The sequence below is a fragment of the Panthera leo genome, chromosome C1 (genome assembly GCF_018350215.1).
Source record: "Panthera leo isolate Ple1 chromosome C1, P.leo_Ple1_pat1.1, whole genome shotgun sequence".
NCBI lineage: Eukaryota > Metazoa > Chordata > Mammalia > Carnivora > Felidae > Panthera > Panthera leo.
In genome coordinates this window covers 24,533,064-24,550,474 of record NC_056686.1, presented here as the reverse complement: position 1 = coordinate 24,550,474, position 17,411 = coordinate 24,533,064, and the positions used below count along the sequence as shown (strand labels likewise).

At 41.1% G+C, this 17,411-nt stretch overlaps 1 protein-coding gene across 3 annotated transcripts; it reads left to right on the top strand.

Annotated features, from left to right (window-relative positions):
* The first annotated feature begins 33 nt into the window (after nt 1-33).
* Nucleotides 34-16,934, top strand: ZBTB8OS (zinc finger and BTB domain containing 8 opposite strand). Of its 3 annotated transcripts, none has more exons than XM_042949305.1 (7): nt 42-592; nt 10,047-10,071; nt 10,601-10,722; nt 10,945-11,027; nt 12,245-12,297; nt 14,070-14,106; nt 16,792-16,934. In XM_042949305.1, the coding sequence occupies exons 1-7, from the start codon at nt 460-462 to the stop codon at nt 16,876-16,878; spliced, it is 540 nt and encodes a 179-aa protein (XP_042805239.1). In that variant the 5' UTR covers nt 42-459; the 3' UTR covers nt 16,879-16,934. The 3 variants fall into 3 exon arrangements, with proteins under 3 accessions (XP_042805240.1, XP_042805239.1, XP_042805241.1); XM_042949307.1 differs by having other exon boundaries at nt 508-596; XM_042949306.1 differs by lacking the exon at nt 14,070-14,106 and having other exon boundaries at nt 34-592.
* Nucleotides 16,935-17,411: the final 477 nt, after the last annotated feature.

The window sequence follows — 17,411 nt, the reverse complement described above, 5'->3', positions numbered from 1 at the left end:
CGCGCGCGCGGAGCTGGTGGGAGGGCGCCCGCCGTGTCACGTGAGATGTTTAGTCCGCACTCTACAGGGGGCAGCCATTTTCTTAAAGGCTGTTCCGCTCGCGACAATTTCAGAGCACTGACATGAAAAATCTGGGATGCTTTCGGGTCTAGTTATCAACTCTGGGAATGAGGCAGAAAGAAAACACGTCTACCACTCAGGCATAGGAGTGTCTAGCTCAAGTGTCTTACTACTTCCAGGTCCCCCAATTTACTTGTTTCTTGGGTTCTTAGAAGTGATGAAGCAAACGCAGAAAATAGGGCCTAAGCCTATTAAAGACGTGCTTCCACCGGCGGGTCCTAGGCCAGGAGTCTTAGGGTATAAGTACATCTGGGAGAATGGAGTCCCGGTCCTTTAAGGGTGTGTGCCAAGGGGCGGAGTCTAGAGCGGAAGTTGTAAATCAGGGCTGAAGTCCGGCTAATGAAGGGCGGAAGTGGAGTGTCCAGGGTTGTAATTATGGCGCAGGAAGAGGAAGATATTCGAGATTACAATTTGACTGAAGAGCAGAAGGCAATCAAGGCCAAGTATCCTCCAGTCATTCGGAAGTACGAGTGTGAGTAGGTGGCTCAGTTTTCTCATGCCCTCTTTCCCTGCCCAGGTCTTCTGGCCTCTCTTGCTTTACCCCATTAGGTGCTTCAGGCGTGATCCCATTTCGCCCTGTATTGTAGGTACGAGTCCGGGGGATGCTGGAGAATAAACTCACCTGGTCTGAGAGTCGGGAACTGGCTGCTGCGTCTACAGTCTTTTGAACTCTTTCTACATATACCTAGTCACATTTATCTTGTGGGAATTTTATCAGTGTATTCTAAAGATAACCATATTTCTAAGCGTTTGCGGGGTTGTCTCCCCTACGTATCTCCCAACAGTGGGATGGTTAGAGCAGTGAATATACTTGTGCATCCTTTGTTTTGCACGTGTGCAAGTGTATCTGTAAATTTCCGAAGTTACGTTGCTTTGTCAAAGGATATGTGCATTTTTAAAATTTTTATTTATTTATTTTGGAGGGAGGCAGAGAATCCCAGGCAGGCTCTGCCCTATCAGCCTCATGTTGGGGCTCAGTCCCATGAACCGCGAGATCATGACCTGCGCCAAAATCAGGAGTCCCACGCTCAATAGACTGAGCCACCCAGGCACCCCAAGATATGTGCATTTTTAACTTTAACAGTTTTTGCTAAATTGATCTCCAGTGATGTTGTAACAGTTTATACTCTTGTCATTATGTGAGCGTGCTTTAGTCCTCACACTTCTGCCCATTTACTGCATTACCATACTTTGTCTTTTCCAATTTAAATATTTTGTGATATTAGTTGCATTTTGATTTTTTTAACATTTATTTATTTTTTGAGAGACAGAATATGAGCGGTACAGGGGCAGAGAGACAGGCAGACACAGAATCCGAAGCAGGCTTCAGGCTCTGAGCTGTCAGCACAGAGCCAGACATGGGGCTCATATTCAGGAACACAAGATCATGACCTGAGCTGAAGTCGGATGCTCAACCAACTGAACCACCCAGGCGCCCCAGCATTTTTCTTATTATAAGTGAAGTTGAACATACTTAAGTATGTTTGGAGCTATTTGTATGTCCTCTTCTGGGATGTGTATATTCATATTTTGAACCCATTTTTCTATTCGATTGTTGGTCTTATTTTACTCTGCAGAAATTTATTTTTATGTAGTGAAATTTATTAACCCTTTTTATGACTTCGGGGTAATCATACTTAGGAAGGCTTTGTCCACTCTAAGATTGTAAAACAATTCTGTGTTTTCTTGTACATTTGGAAATGAAAACTTTTTTTTTTTTTTAATTTAAGTAAGCTCTGTGCCCAGTGTGGGGCTTGAACTCACCACCCTGAGTTCAAGAGTGGCATGCTCTACCAACTGAGCCAGCCAGGCGCCCCTGGAAATGCAAACTTACATTGAAGTATAATATACAGAAGACTGCACATACCATAAGTGAATGTTCACACACTGAATACACCTGTATACCTAATAACCATGTGGATAAACAATATTACAGCATCCTGTCTTATGCCCCTTTCCAATCACCACTGCCCTCCTCACTGCTCCCATTATCCTGACTTTTTTTTAAAGATTTTATTTTTAAGAAATCTCTACACACAACATAGGACTCGAATTCACAACCCTGAGATCTCAAGAGTTGCCCATGCCACCAATTGAGCCAGCCAGGTGCCCCCCATTTAACCTAACTTTTTTAACATCATAGATTAGCTTTGCCTGTTTGTTTTGGTTTTTTATGTTTATTTATTTTGAGAGAGAGAGATAGAGAGAGAATCCCAAGTAGGCTCTACACTGGGGCTCAAACTCACAGCGAGATCATGCTGAGGCAAAATCAAGAGTCAGACGCTTAACCGACTAAGCCGCCGAGGTGCCCCTATTCTATCTTTTAATATGTTGTAGGACACTCTCCCCTCACTACTGGCCCCTTTCCTGCCATTCTTGCTTTTTTTTTTTTTTCTATATGTAGATAAACATCAGCTATGTGTAAATATATACAAAACTAGTATGATGACTTCCATCTGCACATCACCCAGCTTCAGCAATGATCAGTTAATGGTTTACCTTTTTTTTATCTGTACCCTTATACCTCTGTAGGGGAGGAAAAAAATCTTTCTTCTATACCCATCATAGGTACATTGGCTGGGGCCCTACAAATCAGAAAAAACAAACTTATAAACACATGTGTTGCACATTCAACTGGAAGTATTTTTTTTTTAAGTTTATTTATTTTGAGGGGTGCTTGCATGGTTCACTCGGTTGAGCGTCTGACTCGTGGTTTCGACTCAGGTCATGGTCTCACGGTTCATGGGTTTGACCCTGTATCAGTCTCTGCGCTGGCAGTGCAGAGCCTGCTTCGGATTCTCTCTCTCTGCCCCCTTTGCTCTCTGTCTCTCTCAAAATAAATAAACTTAAAAAACATTTTTAAAATTATTTTGAGAGAGTGTGTGAGTGAGTGGAGGAAGGGCAGGGAGAGAGAAAGAATCCCAAGCAGGCTCTGCACGGTCAGCCCAGCCCAAAGTAGGGCTCAAACTCCCAAACAGCTGAAGTCAAGAGTCGGATGCTTAACCGACTGAATCACCCAGGTGCCCCTCACATAGGAGTATTCAGTGATGAGTAACTCAAAGGGCTGGTTAGAACTTGAGCTTATATAGCGTCTTAACAGGAGCAGTAATTTTGTAGAGAAATGACAAGACAAAGGAAAAGCATTTTGTACTTCTGGGGCGGCCAATTGTGGGATGATAAATATATAGAAAACTAATGGAAGGTGAGGGCTAGTTAGGAAACTTTATTATGTAGATTCCTCTGGTGCTGACTGGGTGGATAAGGGTCTAGAGTTTTCTTTAATGATTGATTTCTGTCCTTGCTGATAGGCAAAGGGGAGCACCTTTATACATTTATGTTTTAGACATATAGTGGGAGGGCAGAGAGTTTTGTATCTTCTCTCATTTGTCTTCAACTCAAAATAATCTTTATACCTGAGTGGCATATTTCTGGCTACCTTTCACCTCCTTTTCATTTATTTTAAAGTAAACTGCAGATAGGGGCACCTGGCTGGCTCAGTAGGTAGAGCATGTGACTCTTGGTCTTGGTGTTGTGAGTTCTAGCCCCACAATGGATGTAGAGATTACTTAAATAAATAAAAACTTTAAAAAATAAAATAAACCACAGATAAAAAATACTATTGGTATTTTCTCAATCATATTAATTATAAATTTAGGGAGAATTAAAACTTTAATATTTATATTAGGAGTTTTTTTTTTTGAGGAATGGTGTATGCCTTTCCATTTTTCAAATCTTGTGTATCCTGAGAAGGTTATTTTTAGGTATTTCATCTTTTTTGTTTCTTTTCCTTTTTAAAAAAATATTTATTTATTATGAGAGAGAGAGAGCGAGTGAGTGTGGGTGGGGCAGGGGAAGGAGAGAGAGAATCCCAAGGAGGCTCCATGCTGTCAGTGCAGAGCCTGACATGGGGCTCTATCCCACAAACCAGGAGATCATGACCTGAGCCAAAGTCAAGAGTTGGATGCTTAACTGAATGAGCCACCCAGGCGCCCATCTGTTGTTTTGTTTTTGTTATTGTTTTTTTTACAGTAATGTCTTTGCCATTGTGGGACTCAAACTCATGACCCTGAGATCAGGAGTCACGTGCTCTACTCACTGAGTCAGCCAGGCCCCCACACCTTTTTTGTTTCTGATGTAAATGATCTTTTCTGCCCTGATATCACCTCTTGTCTATCCTGTTATTGACTATAATTGTGAAAGCTGCTGAGTTGTGTAATTATTTACCCTGCCTCCTTATAGTATTCCCTTATAGTTAGTATAATTTTCAGTTGATACCCAAGAGTATCCAAATTTTTTTCATTGTACACTTTGAATTTTGTGTGTTCAACTGTGTTATAAAAATATATGCATTATAAAACTCTGTTTTCTTTCCTCTAATACCACTTCTGACATCAAGTGTGTGGTTTCTCCACATCAGGCAGTTTTCCAGTTCTCTGACGCCAACTTGGGTATCAGTCAATTCAATTCTGTTCTGATCCTAACTCCCTGGAATTAACACAGACCCCACAGTTTAAGGGCTGAATTGCACAAGACTGCTTCCACTTCATATGGCAGCCCCAAATGGGGTACCCAAGCTACCCACACTTCTGCCTAACCAGTTGCAAATTCTGGTGTTCCCATGCATTCTCCTCCCGCTCCTCCTTGGGCTCAAGTTCAATAATTTGCTAGAACAATTCACAGAACTCAGGTAACCATGCTTTACTTAGGTTTACCAGTTTATTATAGGGGATCCAACTGAGGAACAACCAGACGGATGCCATGCATAGAGCAAGGTATGGGGAGAGGGTCTGGAGCTTCCATGCCCCCTCTGGGCTTGTCGTCCTCCTAGCACATGGATGAGCTCACCAATGGGATGTTCTCCAAATCTCTTTAAGAGTCTATAACTCAGTCTCCTGCTCCACCCTCCACAGGCCAGGCACTCACACCTGGTGGTGAGGGGGTGGGGCTGGAAGTTCCCACTCTTTAATCATGATCTTCCTGGTGACTGCCCCATTCTAAGGCTATCTAGAGACCCTACCCTGAGTCACCACCATAGCATAGATTCAGGTGTGGACAGAAGGTAATAATTAATGAATAACAAACACTCTTATCACTCAGGAGAATCCAAGGGTTTTAGGAGCTTTGCCAGAAACCAGGGACAAAGGCCAAATATATATTTTTATTACACCACAGAAACATTCAGTAAATATAGCAATTAAGAATGAGAGAAAAGGGGCTCCTAGGTGGCTCAGTTGGTTAAGCGTCCGACTCTTGATTTTGGTTCAGATCATGATCTCCCCATTTGTGGGATGGAGCGCTGTGTTGGGCTCTGTGCTGGGAGCCTGCTTAGGATTCTCTTTCTCTCTCTCTCTGCCCCTCCCCCTGCACACGTCCCCTCTCTCTCTCTCTCTCTCTCTCTCTCTCAAAATAAGCATTAAAAAGGATGAGAGAAGAAAAATAGTTTAACTTTTTAATTTGTTGTACAGAAAAAACTTTTTGCCCAAAAATCCTGTTAATATTTTTATAATATGTTTCATGATTGTATCTATGGAGAGGATCATATATGAATTACATTAATCTATTTCCTAATAACTGAATCCGTGCATTCCAGGAATAAATCCCACTTGGTCATACTGGATTCTACTTGGCAACATTTTGTACGGTCTTTGAATTGATGTCATGTGAGATAAGTCTGTATTTTCTCCCAGCTTCATTTCTTTCCATAGACCACCCCCAAATCTCTCCCCAAGCTTTTCCTGTAGCCCTGTTTTTTCCTTTAAGACTGTGTAGACAACAGTGTAGTTGTCATCTTATTGATTCATTCAGCAATATGATTGAACACCTGTTGTGTATCATGCATTGAACAAAAATTGGAAATAAGAGAATGAGCAAACACGTACAGAGCACCCCTTAGTCTTTTGGCACTTAGAATGTTAAGTCTTGTTTCCTTTGGGAATTCAGTCCAAGTTAAGTTGATTTCCTAGTCTCTCCTATGTTTCAGTTCTCAAAGTGTGACCCTTGGACCCCTGGGGTTCCCCAGACCCTTTCAGAGGATCTGTGATGACTAAAACTACTTTTGCAATAATACTGAGATACTTGCTCTTTCACTGTGTTGGTATTTGTGCTGATGGTGCAAAAGCATTGGTAGGTACACCTGCTGTCCCCTTAGCACAAATTGAGGCAACACCAAACTGTACTGGTAATCATTTTAGTCCTTAACCACTATGTACCTAAGGTTAAAAGAAAAAATCATTTTCACTTAGAGATGTCCTTGATGAATCAGTAAGGTCTGTCAGTTTAATTAAATCTTGACCAGTGAGTACATGCCTTTTTAATGTTCTGTGAAACAAAATGGGAAATGTGCATACAGTGTTTCTGTTGCTTGTCAAGGTATTGATGATTACCTTGAGGAAAAGAACTTGTGTAATTGAGTTGTGAGCTGGTTTTTTGTTTTGGTTTTGTTGTCATGGAAGACCCCCCCCCCCTTTGTTTTCCTCCAAAGAATGACTGAAAGATGTAGTGGTGTTATTCAGTTAGGGGTATTTGGCAGATAATTTCTTTAAAACACTTCAAGGAAAAGAACACAATATTTGTTGGCAATGATAAAATTCAAGTATTTGAGTGAAATTCGAATTTTGGAAAACTTGTGTCTGTCATCATGAGCTTGACAGTTTCCTAGTACTAAAAGATCTTTCTGATGAGATTGGTGGTGATATTAACAAATATACGTATATATGTAATTTCACTTCATATAATTAAATGTGTCAACATTACCTGTATAAATCAATGAACTAATATTTTTTCAAAAGACCAGTGCTTTGGTGTTATACCATCAGGCACAGATAAGATCCGTTCTAGGCACAAGATAGAGTTAATGGATTTTAATGTTACAGAGTATGAAAATTCATTATAACAGCTTCAAATTCCACATTGCATGTTTCTAGTTTCGGTATAGCATCATGGAAGATTATATATAGTTTTGTGAAAAGCTATTAAGATACTCCTCCCTTTTTCTCCTACATATATGTGAGGTTGATTTTATGTACATATTTCAACTAAATCAATATGTTGCAACACATTGAAAGACATTCAAAATACTTACCTAAATGGTGCCACTCTTCTCACTAAAGTTTTGGGGAAATATGGTTATTTTTTATAAAGGTATGCAATTTATGTTTAGTGAAATGGCTTTGTTTTTTATTAATTATTACTATTTTCTAAAGATTTTATTTTTAAGTAATCTCTATACCCAATGTTGGGCTAGAACTCAATCCTGAGATCAAGGGTCACATGTTCTACTGACTGAGCCAGCCATGTGCCCCAATTTTGTTATTTTTAAATGAATTAATAAGTATTTAAACGTTTTTTTCGTTAAAATTTCTAGTATGGTTAACATGGACAGATACAACACATATAAATCAAACCTTTTTGGGATCTTCAATAATATTTGAGTAAAGGGTTCCTAAGACCAAAAATTTGAGAACTGCTGGCCTATAGTAATCTGTCATTGTTCTTTCAAATTGTTTTTTAAAATGGAGATATAATTTACATATGGTAGAAGTGCTCAGATCTTAAGTGTAGAGTCTGATAAGTTTTGATAAACATATACATCCATTTATCATTGGAGTGTATTATACATTGGATTGTAGAACATTTCCATCACCCTAGAAAGTTCCCTTTTGCTTTTTTTCCTATAAGCCTCCCCCCCCCCCGCCATGTCCTTACTTTGAGGCAGTTTGGATTTCTATTACCAGAGCATAATTTTGCCTATTTTAAAGTTTCACACAGTATAGATTCTTTTATGCCTGGCTTCTTCACTTAGTATCAAAGATAAACACAGCCGGACGTTAAAGTGGTGAATGACTTTTTTTCAGTAATTATAGTAAAAGAAAGAACTGAACTCCATTCCAAATTTTGCAGAGGTGATGGGGCCTTTTAAAGGGAGAATGGAGAAGAGGGGAGAGCAGGGGCCTCATAGATTCAGAGAAGTGAAAAATTACAAACAGTCTGCATAAATTCGATTAGGCCTGCAGGATTTGGTAGCAGGCAGTTACGGAAGTTAGGATTCGATCCTCCCACTGAGACCAGGAGTCCTTTATGCTGATTACATTTCAAAGGAGTGGCTCTGGAGTCCTTGAGAAGGACCCTGCTGAGTTGTAAGAGATAAATATTCACAGTTGTAAGCCCTTTATAGTAAATGCTTTAAGAAAGGGAGGTTAAGGGCCTATTGTTAGGTTTTGGTTGGAATGAACAATAAATTCTCCTGTCTGTGTAGCGCTTTCCCCGGCAGGTAATCTAATGCTTTGGGGCCAGGGTGATCCTCGGAACTAGGCTTATGCTGCTAGAAGTCCAGCTGTGCTAAAGTTTGATCACTCTTGTCACAGAGGAGTTTGGATAGAGGTGTTACATGCTGAGAGTTCTGCAGTTTTCACTTAATGTTTTTGAGATTCATGTTAATGCATGAGTCAGTAGATCACACCATTTTAAAAAAAATGTTCATTTATTAATTTTTGAGAGAGAGAGAGTGCAAGCGGAGGGGGGAGGGAGGACAGAGAGAGAGGAAGGGAGAGAATCCTAAAAAGGCTTCTTGCCGTGAGCGCAGGGCCTGTCGCGGAGCTCAGACCCATGAACCATGAGATCATGGCCTGACCCAAAACCAAGAGTTGGATTCTTAAGGAACTGAGCCATCCAGGTGCCCCAGTAAGCCACACCATTTTATCGCTGAGTAGTATTGCATTGCATCTTTATCTGTTCCCTTATCGGTGAACTTTCGGTTTTTCATTTTGGGGAATCCACTGCTGTGAGCATTCTGGACACATGCTTTCATTACTCTAAGGTTAATACCTGTCATTTTCTTTTAACTTCTTTATCATCTCTGCTGGTCATCTCTGGTGCCTAAAACATATTAAGTCCACAGGAATATTTTTGAGTGACTTGGAGAAGAATTTGAGCCTTGAGTGTCACCAGAAAACTATGTGTTATGGTACAAAATCTACTACACTGGCACTCAGGACGTCTCAATTCTAGGCCCAACTTTGCCTCTAAACAACAGTAGTCTTTAACAAGTCCCACGATCTCTTTGGATTTCAGGTTTCTTCTTCTTTTTAAAAAATTTTTTAAAGTAATCTCTACACCCAACATGGTCTCAAACTCACAACCCAAGGTCAAGAAGTCACGCGCTCTACAGATTGAGCCAGCCAGGTGCCCCAGTATTCTTCCTGTCCGTGAGGGAATTATATTAAATGAGCTGCAAGGCTTCCTTCTAGCCTGAATATTCAATGATCTAAGTAGGAAGAACTGACAGAAGTCATGCTACCAGTGAAGAGTAGACTGAAATGTTGGGATAAACAGATCCAGTGGGAGTTTGCTGTAGTAGCAGGTGTTGCTTTCAGGTGTTTCTTTGGGGATAATCAGGAAGAAGCTCATAAACATCGTGTTGAGTTTACTTTTTTAAAATTTTTTAATGTTTGTTTACTTTTGAGAGAGAGAGAGAAAGCACGAATGTAGGGGCACAGAGAGGGAGACAGAGGATCTGAAGCGGGCTCTACGCTGACAGCAGAGAGTCCGACACGGGGCTCCCAACTCAGTGAACCGTGAGATCATGACCTGAGCTGAAGTCGGACACTTAACCGACTGAGCCACCTGGGCGCCCCTACTTTTTTTTTTTTTTCAGTAATTTATTTATTTTTGAAAGAGAGAGCAAGAAGAGGAGGGGCAGAGAGAGAGGGAGACAGGATCTGAAGCGTGCCTGTGCTGACAGCAGTGAGCCTGAGGGGGGCTCGAACTCTTGAACCCCGTGAGATCATGACCTGAAACAGAGTTGGATGCTCAACTGACTGAGCCATCCAGGCACCACAGAAGGATAATATTCTTAATAATGAACTAGAGTTTCTTGTGACTTGCAAGTCAAGTTCAATGACATATGTGTTTTCCCCTCTCTCCCTCAGATTTGGATCATACGGCAGATGTCCAGTGAGTATACCTGCAATTTATGTCTTTGAAATCATGTTCTTAAATAGGAAGTCCGATGTTTTAATCTCGATGTCCCTAATTTTATTTTATTATTTATCTATTTATTTTTTAAAGTGTATTTATTTTGTGAGGGAGGGAGAGAGAATGTGCACACAGATGCACACACAACCCAGGGAGGGACAGACAGCGAGGGAGAGGGAGAATCCTCTCTGTCAGCACAGAGCCTGACGTGGGGCTCAGACCCACAAACTGTGAGATCATGACCTGAGCTGAGATCAAGAGTTGGACACTTAACCAACTGAACCACCTAGATGCCCCTTGATGTCCCTAATTTTAATTTTCTCTTCCTATTTTCGTTCCTTTACAACATGAAAATGATGGTTTAAAAGAACCCAGTTTCTGTGCCATTAAATTGATTGCTGCCTTTGGTTTTGTATTTACCATGCTAATTTTATTTTGACTTTGCTGTCAAGTTTTCTCTCTTGCTGTCTTGAATTTTATTACACAGGGCATAAATGTATTTCTTTAGGTTACATGCGTGGGGAGATACTCTGGAGGAAGCATTTGAGCAATGTGCAATGGCCATGTTTGGTTACATGACAGATACTGGGACTGTGGAGCCCCTCCAAACACTAGAAGTAGAAACCCAAGGTAACCAATTTGTTTTCAGGGAAGAAATTGTTATGCAGATGTGCAGTGTTGTACATGATTTCAGTATATTTTCACAATAAGAACAACTAAATTAATTATGAGCTTGTTCTTCCTCTTTTCGGCTAGCCTAAGAAATTCATTACACTTTGAAATTCAAACAAGTTTTTAGAGAGGAGAATCATTAAACATCATACTGTCACGGTTCTTCTTGATCCTGTGTAGGAGATGACTTAGAGTCTCTTCTGTTTCACTTTTTGGATGAGTGGCTTTATAAGTTCAGTGCTGACGAATTCTTCATACCCCGGGTAAGCAACGGTTTTTCTTTTTTACTGAGCAAACGGGTTCTAGTTCAGATTTTAAGAGAACAAATGATTGAGAATAGAATGTGTGATGCAAAACCAAGCCATACAGATCCTAAGATGATACTGATTTGTAGAAAACAGGGACTCCTTGGTTAATCTGCCTTTGCCTATGTATATGCATCTTGTAATATTCAGATCTCTTACCATATACTTGTCACTAATCAGGATTGTGTGATAAGAATGCACCTGCTGTCTTCACCCACACTTTTTATGTCTCCCTAGTTTGAGCTATATTTATGTCCATCCATATGTTCCTTTGTCCCTTGTGAAATTTTGCAACTCTGCCATGTTGGCCTAAATTTAAAAATTGCTGTCAGTTTTCCTTAACATGAAAAAGGAAAATCAAATGGAGATTGCCTGTTGCCTTCAGCCTCTAGAAGGGAATCTATCTCAACATCACTGTTACCTAACACACAGCACCTTGCTTCCTTGCTTCCATAATCACTCCATTCTCTCCCTTCCCAGCTATGCTACATACACTCTTCTAAATGGTCCCTTGTCCTGCAGAGTTCAAGAGCCTACAGTGTTAGTTAAAAATGGGCCAAGAATGATTGAAATCCTGTATCATTCTATTCTATTTTACAGAGAAAGTTTTTGACTCCTGTTTTTAGAGTGTACGTTTTTCTTTTTTTTTTTTTTTTTTTTCAACGTTTATTTATTTTTGGGACAGAGAGAGACAGAGCATGAACGGGGGAGGGACAGAGAGAGAGGGAGACACAGAATCGGAAACAGGCTCCAGGCTCTGAGCCATCAGCCCAGAGCCTGACGCGGGGCTCGAACTCACGGACCGTGAGATCGTGACCTGGCTGAAGTCGGACGCTTAACCGACTGCGCCACCCAGGCGCCCCTAGAGTGTACGTTTTTCAAGAACGTTTCTCTTCACTATATAAGAAAAAAACCTTATTTCCTTGAAATATATTTAGTTTGTTGTTCTACTTTAGTTAACATTTTAATTTTCTTTGCGTCAGGGAAGTTGTACATTGTTATTTTCTAGGAAAGGGGACAACCTAGACATATTTTTGTTAATTAAAGTATAACTGACATACAATATTATGTCAGTTTCAGGTATACAACATAGTGTTTTGACAGTTATTAGACATGTTTTAGTAGATGGTCTATTATGAACATTTTTTGAAATTAAATTTTCTTTTCCTCTTTAGGAAGTGAAGGTACTTCATATCGATCAAAGAAATTTCAAATTACGGTCAATTGGGTATGTTTTGAAGATCTTTTTAAGTAACAAGCCTTGAAAGATGTTAAAATTATATTCTTCACTGAACGTACTGGGCAGGAAGACAGAAATGTTAAGTCAGAGGTCCCATTGCAGCCCAGTGGGCCTCTGCAGATTAAGCTTTGTGAACCCTAGGAGCAAGGGCTTTGGTCCTCAGCTTTGGAAGACCAGAAATGTGTCAGAACAGAGTTAATTTTGGTTCTTAAACCTGATTCCCAATTTATTGATTTTTTTTTTATGTTTATTTATTATTGAGAGAGAGAGAGAGTGCAAGCCCAGGAGGGACAGAAAGAGAGGGAGACACAGAATCTGAAGCAGACTCCAGGCTCTGAGCTGTCAGTACAGCAGAGCCCAGTGCAGGACTCGAACCCACGAACTGTGATCATGACCTGAGCCGAAGTCAGACGCTTAACCAACTGAGCCACCCAGGCACCCCTGGTTTGTTTGGTTTGGTTTGGTTTGGTTTGGTTTGGTTTGGTTTTTAAGATTTATTTTAGAGAGAGTGTGAGTAGGGTAGAGGGGCAGAGAGAGAGAATCGTAAGCAGGCTCCATGCTCAGTGTGAACCCCATGTAGGGCTCAGTCCCACAGTCGTGTGATCATGAACTGAGCTGAAATCAAGAGCCGTATACTCAACCAGCTGAGTCACCCAGGCTCCCCTCTTTTAGGTTATTTCTATGTAAAGCCTATTTTTTCCACTTCATGTTGAATTTGATTCATTTCTTTTTTCTTTTTGTAAAGTGAGGTCTTTTATTCTTCTCCCTCCTTTTTTTTTTTTTTTTTTTTTTTTTTTAATGGGTATGGAATCAGCCTTATCCAAGGGTATTTAGCTAATAAATGGTTGAACAGAAATTTAAAACTTTGTTCTTTTTACTACCAATACTGCTTCTCCAACTGTGATCTCTAGCCACATTCATCTTGAAGGGAGAGAAGATACTTATCCCGTGTTCTAGGAAAGTACCCTTCTAGGGCCTTCTATGCACAGACCATGGACATTTTCTCAAAAGTTATAAAATAAGAGCATATTACAGAATGTAGTATTTTGCCTCTGTGATACTCAGGCCTACTTTCTCCAGTGGGAGATAGTATTTAAATCATTGTATAGCCTTGGGTACAGTGAAAATTTTGAACATGCGGCTGTATTTATTTATTAAAAACTTTTTTTTAATGTTTATTTATTTTTGAGAAAGAGACAAAGCATGAGCAGGGGAGGGGCAGAGAGAGAGGGAGACACAGAAGCTGAAGCAGGCTCCAGGCTCTGAGCTGTCAGCACAGAGCCTGATGCGGGGCTTGAACTCACTGACCGTGAGATCATGACCTGAGCCGAAGTTGGCTGCTCAACTGACTGAGCCACCCAGGTGCCCCTATTAAAAACATTTTTTAATGCTTATTTTTGAGAGAGAGCGCAGGTGCATGAGTGGGGGAGGGGCAGAGAGAGGGAGACACAGGGGCAGAGAGGGAGACGCAGAACTACAAACAGTCTCTAGGCTTCATGCTCTAGGCTGTCAGCACAGAGCCAAACGCGCGGCTCTAACTCACGACCCACAAGATCATGACCCGAGTCGAAGTTGGACGCTTAACTGACTGAGCCACCCAGGTGCCCCTCAAACTGAAATTTAAAGCCCCTTATCCCTCCCATCTCTTTTGGCCTTCTCATATCTTAACCACATTTATAAGATTTATTTTAACATATGTAAAGGGAGAACAGGTATTAAATCCTGGAAGTCTAAATCATGTTTTAATTTTCCTTCTCAAGGTGGGGAGAAGAATTTTCATTGTCCAAGCACCCTCAGGTATGTTTAAATCCAGCCATTAAGAACATTTTCTACTTTCTTACCATAAAGTTAGTATATGCCAGTAAACTTTAGTGAGTTCTAATAAATTGGTGTGAAGTAAGTGGTAAGTTTTCCTCAGGCTTCCCTGACCATGTTATGTTTAAGCGCTGATTCCACACATCTGATTTGGTGGATTAGGAGTCAGCACTTGGGCTCCAGGGTCAGGTTTGTTACAGATTTTTATGGGATTTAAAAGTCCCTTTGCCTTTTCAAGCTTCTGTATCTCTTCCTGTGATGAAGGTTTTAGACTGAATGTTCTCTAAAGTACCTTCTACTTTCTGTGCTTCTCCGGATTCTGTATTTGCCAACCTGTATGACTCCACTCTATACCAGTCAAATCTGTATATAGGAATAGGGGGAGGCAAATTTTTTCTGTAAAGGGCTAGATAATGTTTAAAGCTTTGTGGAACAAGAGTGATAGAAGAACAATATTTAGCTCCTTTATTGTATCACTATAGCCACCATAGACAATACATAAACGAATGAATGTGGTTGTATCCCAATAAAACTTCATGGACATTGAAATTTCAATTTCATATCGTTTTCAAATGTCATGAGGTATTCTTTTGTGGTTCCCCCCCCCCCCCCCCAACCACTTAGACATGTAAAAACCATTCTTAGGTGGTAGGACTATACAAAACCAGGTGGCAGCCTGGGTTTGCCCTGTGATTTGCAGGTTGCTGACCCTTGTGTTTAGGCCAAAGAGACCTAAATTAGTTGAGGGTGACTGGGAAGTCCTGGTTGCTTCTAGTAGCTACAGTATCATTTCTTCAAGCACAACATAATGAAATGAAGCCTGATGAGGGAACTTCGGGAGAGAAGCTTAAAAAGAGAGAAACCGCTAGAAGGGAGCATGTGAATTACAATACAAATGACACGTGGAATTTTCTTTTGAACATCTTATGTGTGAGGTATATATTAGACATCTAAATGGAAATGTCTCATAATAGGCATTTGCCTATAGGATGTCTTGTTCAGGAGATAGCTATCTCTGCAAACATAAATCTGGGAGCCACCACTGAGCAGAGGATATCTATAGCCATAGGATTAGATGAGATTATGTCGGAGGGAGTATAGATAAGAGAGAGTATAGAGGGGACTGAGCCCTGGGGTACTAAGTTTGGAAGAGACAAAGCCAAAAAGTAAAAGACAAGGAGAACCTCATGAAAGGGAGCAAAAGAAGAGGGGGTGCCCTAAAGCCAGATATCTAATGATCTTGAGACCGCTCAGAGGTTGCGTAAGATGAGGATTGAGAATTATCCATGGGTTTACTAATCAGTGGAAAGATACATGGGTCAAAGAGAGAATGAAAGATAGGAAAGTGGAGGCAATGTATTGAGACAGTTCTTTTGAAGAGTTTGAAAAGGGGAACAAATAGAACAGTACTAGCCAGAGGGGAATGCGGTTGGAAAGGGAGGAGTTTGTGTGTGTGTGTGTGTGTGTCTTGTTTTAGCTACAAGGTTTGTAGCACCAGCGTAGGCTGTGTGGAAGTGATCTAGGAACTTGGGGCAAACTGATCATGCTGGAGAGGAAGAGAATAATTTCAGAACAAAGACCTTACGTTTTGGTAAAGGGGGGTGTGGGGTGGTGTGTTCAGGTACAGGAGCTGATCTTCTGATAGGAGCAGGGACGGGCTGTTCATTGTAATAGGAGGAAAGGCTAACGTGAGTACGGATGGAGAAGATAAGTCACTTCTTGCTGATTGCTCCTGTTTTCTCTAGGAGGCCTGGTGTGAGGGTGAGAATGAGGGAGGAATCCTAGAGGTGAAGATGGAAAGTAATTGTTTCAGAGACTGAGCAAGGGAATTTAGTGGCAAATGTAGGATGACTAGTCAGTGCTGAGTGCCCTTTTGAGATTGTGGATGTGATTTAAAGTGACACCACTTAGTATGGTGTGTGCTGCCGTAGGCAGAAAGTTGAATTTGATTTAGGTTGTGGTTTCACCGGGTGATTGTGGCAGAGGGAAAAAAGCAAAGGTGGGTGCCATTCAGATCCATCTGGGAAACGTTCAGATTTCTTTTGTGCCATAGAGCTAGCAAATGCCAGTTGCCTATTGCTGGCTATGTTTTGTGCTGCAAAGAATTATTGTAGATTCTTTTCTAGAATGGGAAGGAACCAAGAGAACATCTAATCCTGTGGTTTTAAACCAGGGCAGGCGAGGGGGGATTGTCATGTATCAGAAACATGTGGAGAGAGAACCCAGGAAGTAAAGTGAGTTGGCAGCTGAGGAGGAGAGGGGTCTGTGTTCCTAGGCCCCAGGTTAGACTATAAGGAGGAGGTCCCGAGAAGGAGCTCTGAGCCAGACCGTAGGAAAGCTTTGGGCTCCTTGACTCAGTCCACTTGGTAAATGAAAAAGGGGATGCTGGAGAGGTCAGCCAGCCTCCTTATCCAGGTGGAAACAAAGCCAGGATTAGAGCTTCATCTCTTACCTCCCAGTCAGCGCTCTTTCCCTGTGCACATGTGGCTTCTCATTTTTACCAGATGACTGTACAATGCTGTACAAATAACTGCTTGTATCACGTGAGTTTTTAGTTTTTCAGAATAATAGTAAAATTTGGCCTTTCTGCCTATTGTTGTAGAGTTACTGATCCTGAGTTTGATTTTCATTTTTTCCTATTTGTTTTTTCCCTAACCCCAACTTTAGGGCACTGAAGTCAAGGCAATAACGTACTCAGCAATGCAGGTCTATAATGAAGAGAAGCCAGAAGTTTTTGTGATCATTGACATTTAAGATGCCAAAAAAACAAGAAAAACCCCCTCCTATGAAGAACTGTTTTTTCTCTTCTTTTTAAGAAGATACCATGATACCATGATATAAATTCTACAGTATCTGTTGATATATGGAGATTTGCAGAACAGAACTTTTTTTTTTTTTTTTTAATGTTTATTTTCGAACTAGAGAGAGTGTGAGTGGAGAAGGGACAGAGAGAGACAGACAGAAGATCCGAAGTGGGCTCTGCACTGACAGCACAGAGCCCGACGTAGGGCTCAAATTCATGAACCGCAAGATCATGACCTGAGCCAAAGTCACTTAACCATCTCAGCCACCCAGGCGCCCACAGAACAGAACTTTTTTTTTTTTTTTTTTTTTTTAACATTTATTTATTTTTGAGACAGAGAGAGACAGAGCATGAATGGGGGAGGGGCAGAGAGAGAGGGAGACACAGAATCGGAAGCAGGCTCCAGGCTCTGAGCCATCAGACCAGAGCCTGACGTGGGGCTCGAACTCACGGAACGCGAGATCGTGACCTGAGCCGAAGTCGG

Bases quoted from the DNA above. Each gene is read 5' to 3' on its own strand.
- ZBTB8OS (XM_042949305.1), top strand. From the start codon at position 460: ATGAAGGGCGGAAGTGGAGTGTCCAGGGTTGTAATTATGGCGCAGGAA. The intron at 10,723-10,944 runs GTAACCAATTTG...GATCCTGTGTAG, and splicing joins ACTAGAAGTAGAAACCCAAG to GAGATGACTTAGAGTCTCTT. The intron at 12,298-14,069 runs GTATGTTTTGAA...TTCCTTCTCAAG, and splicing joins TTCAAATTACGGTCAATTGG to GTGGGGAGAAGAATTTTCAT.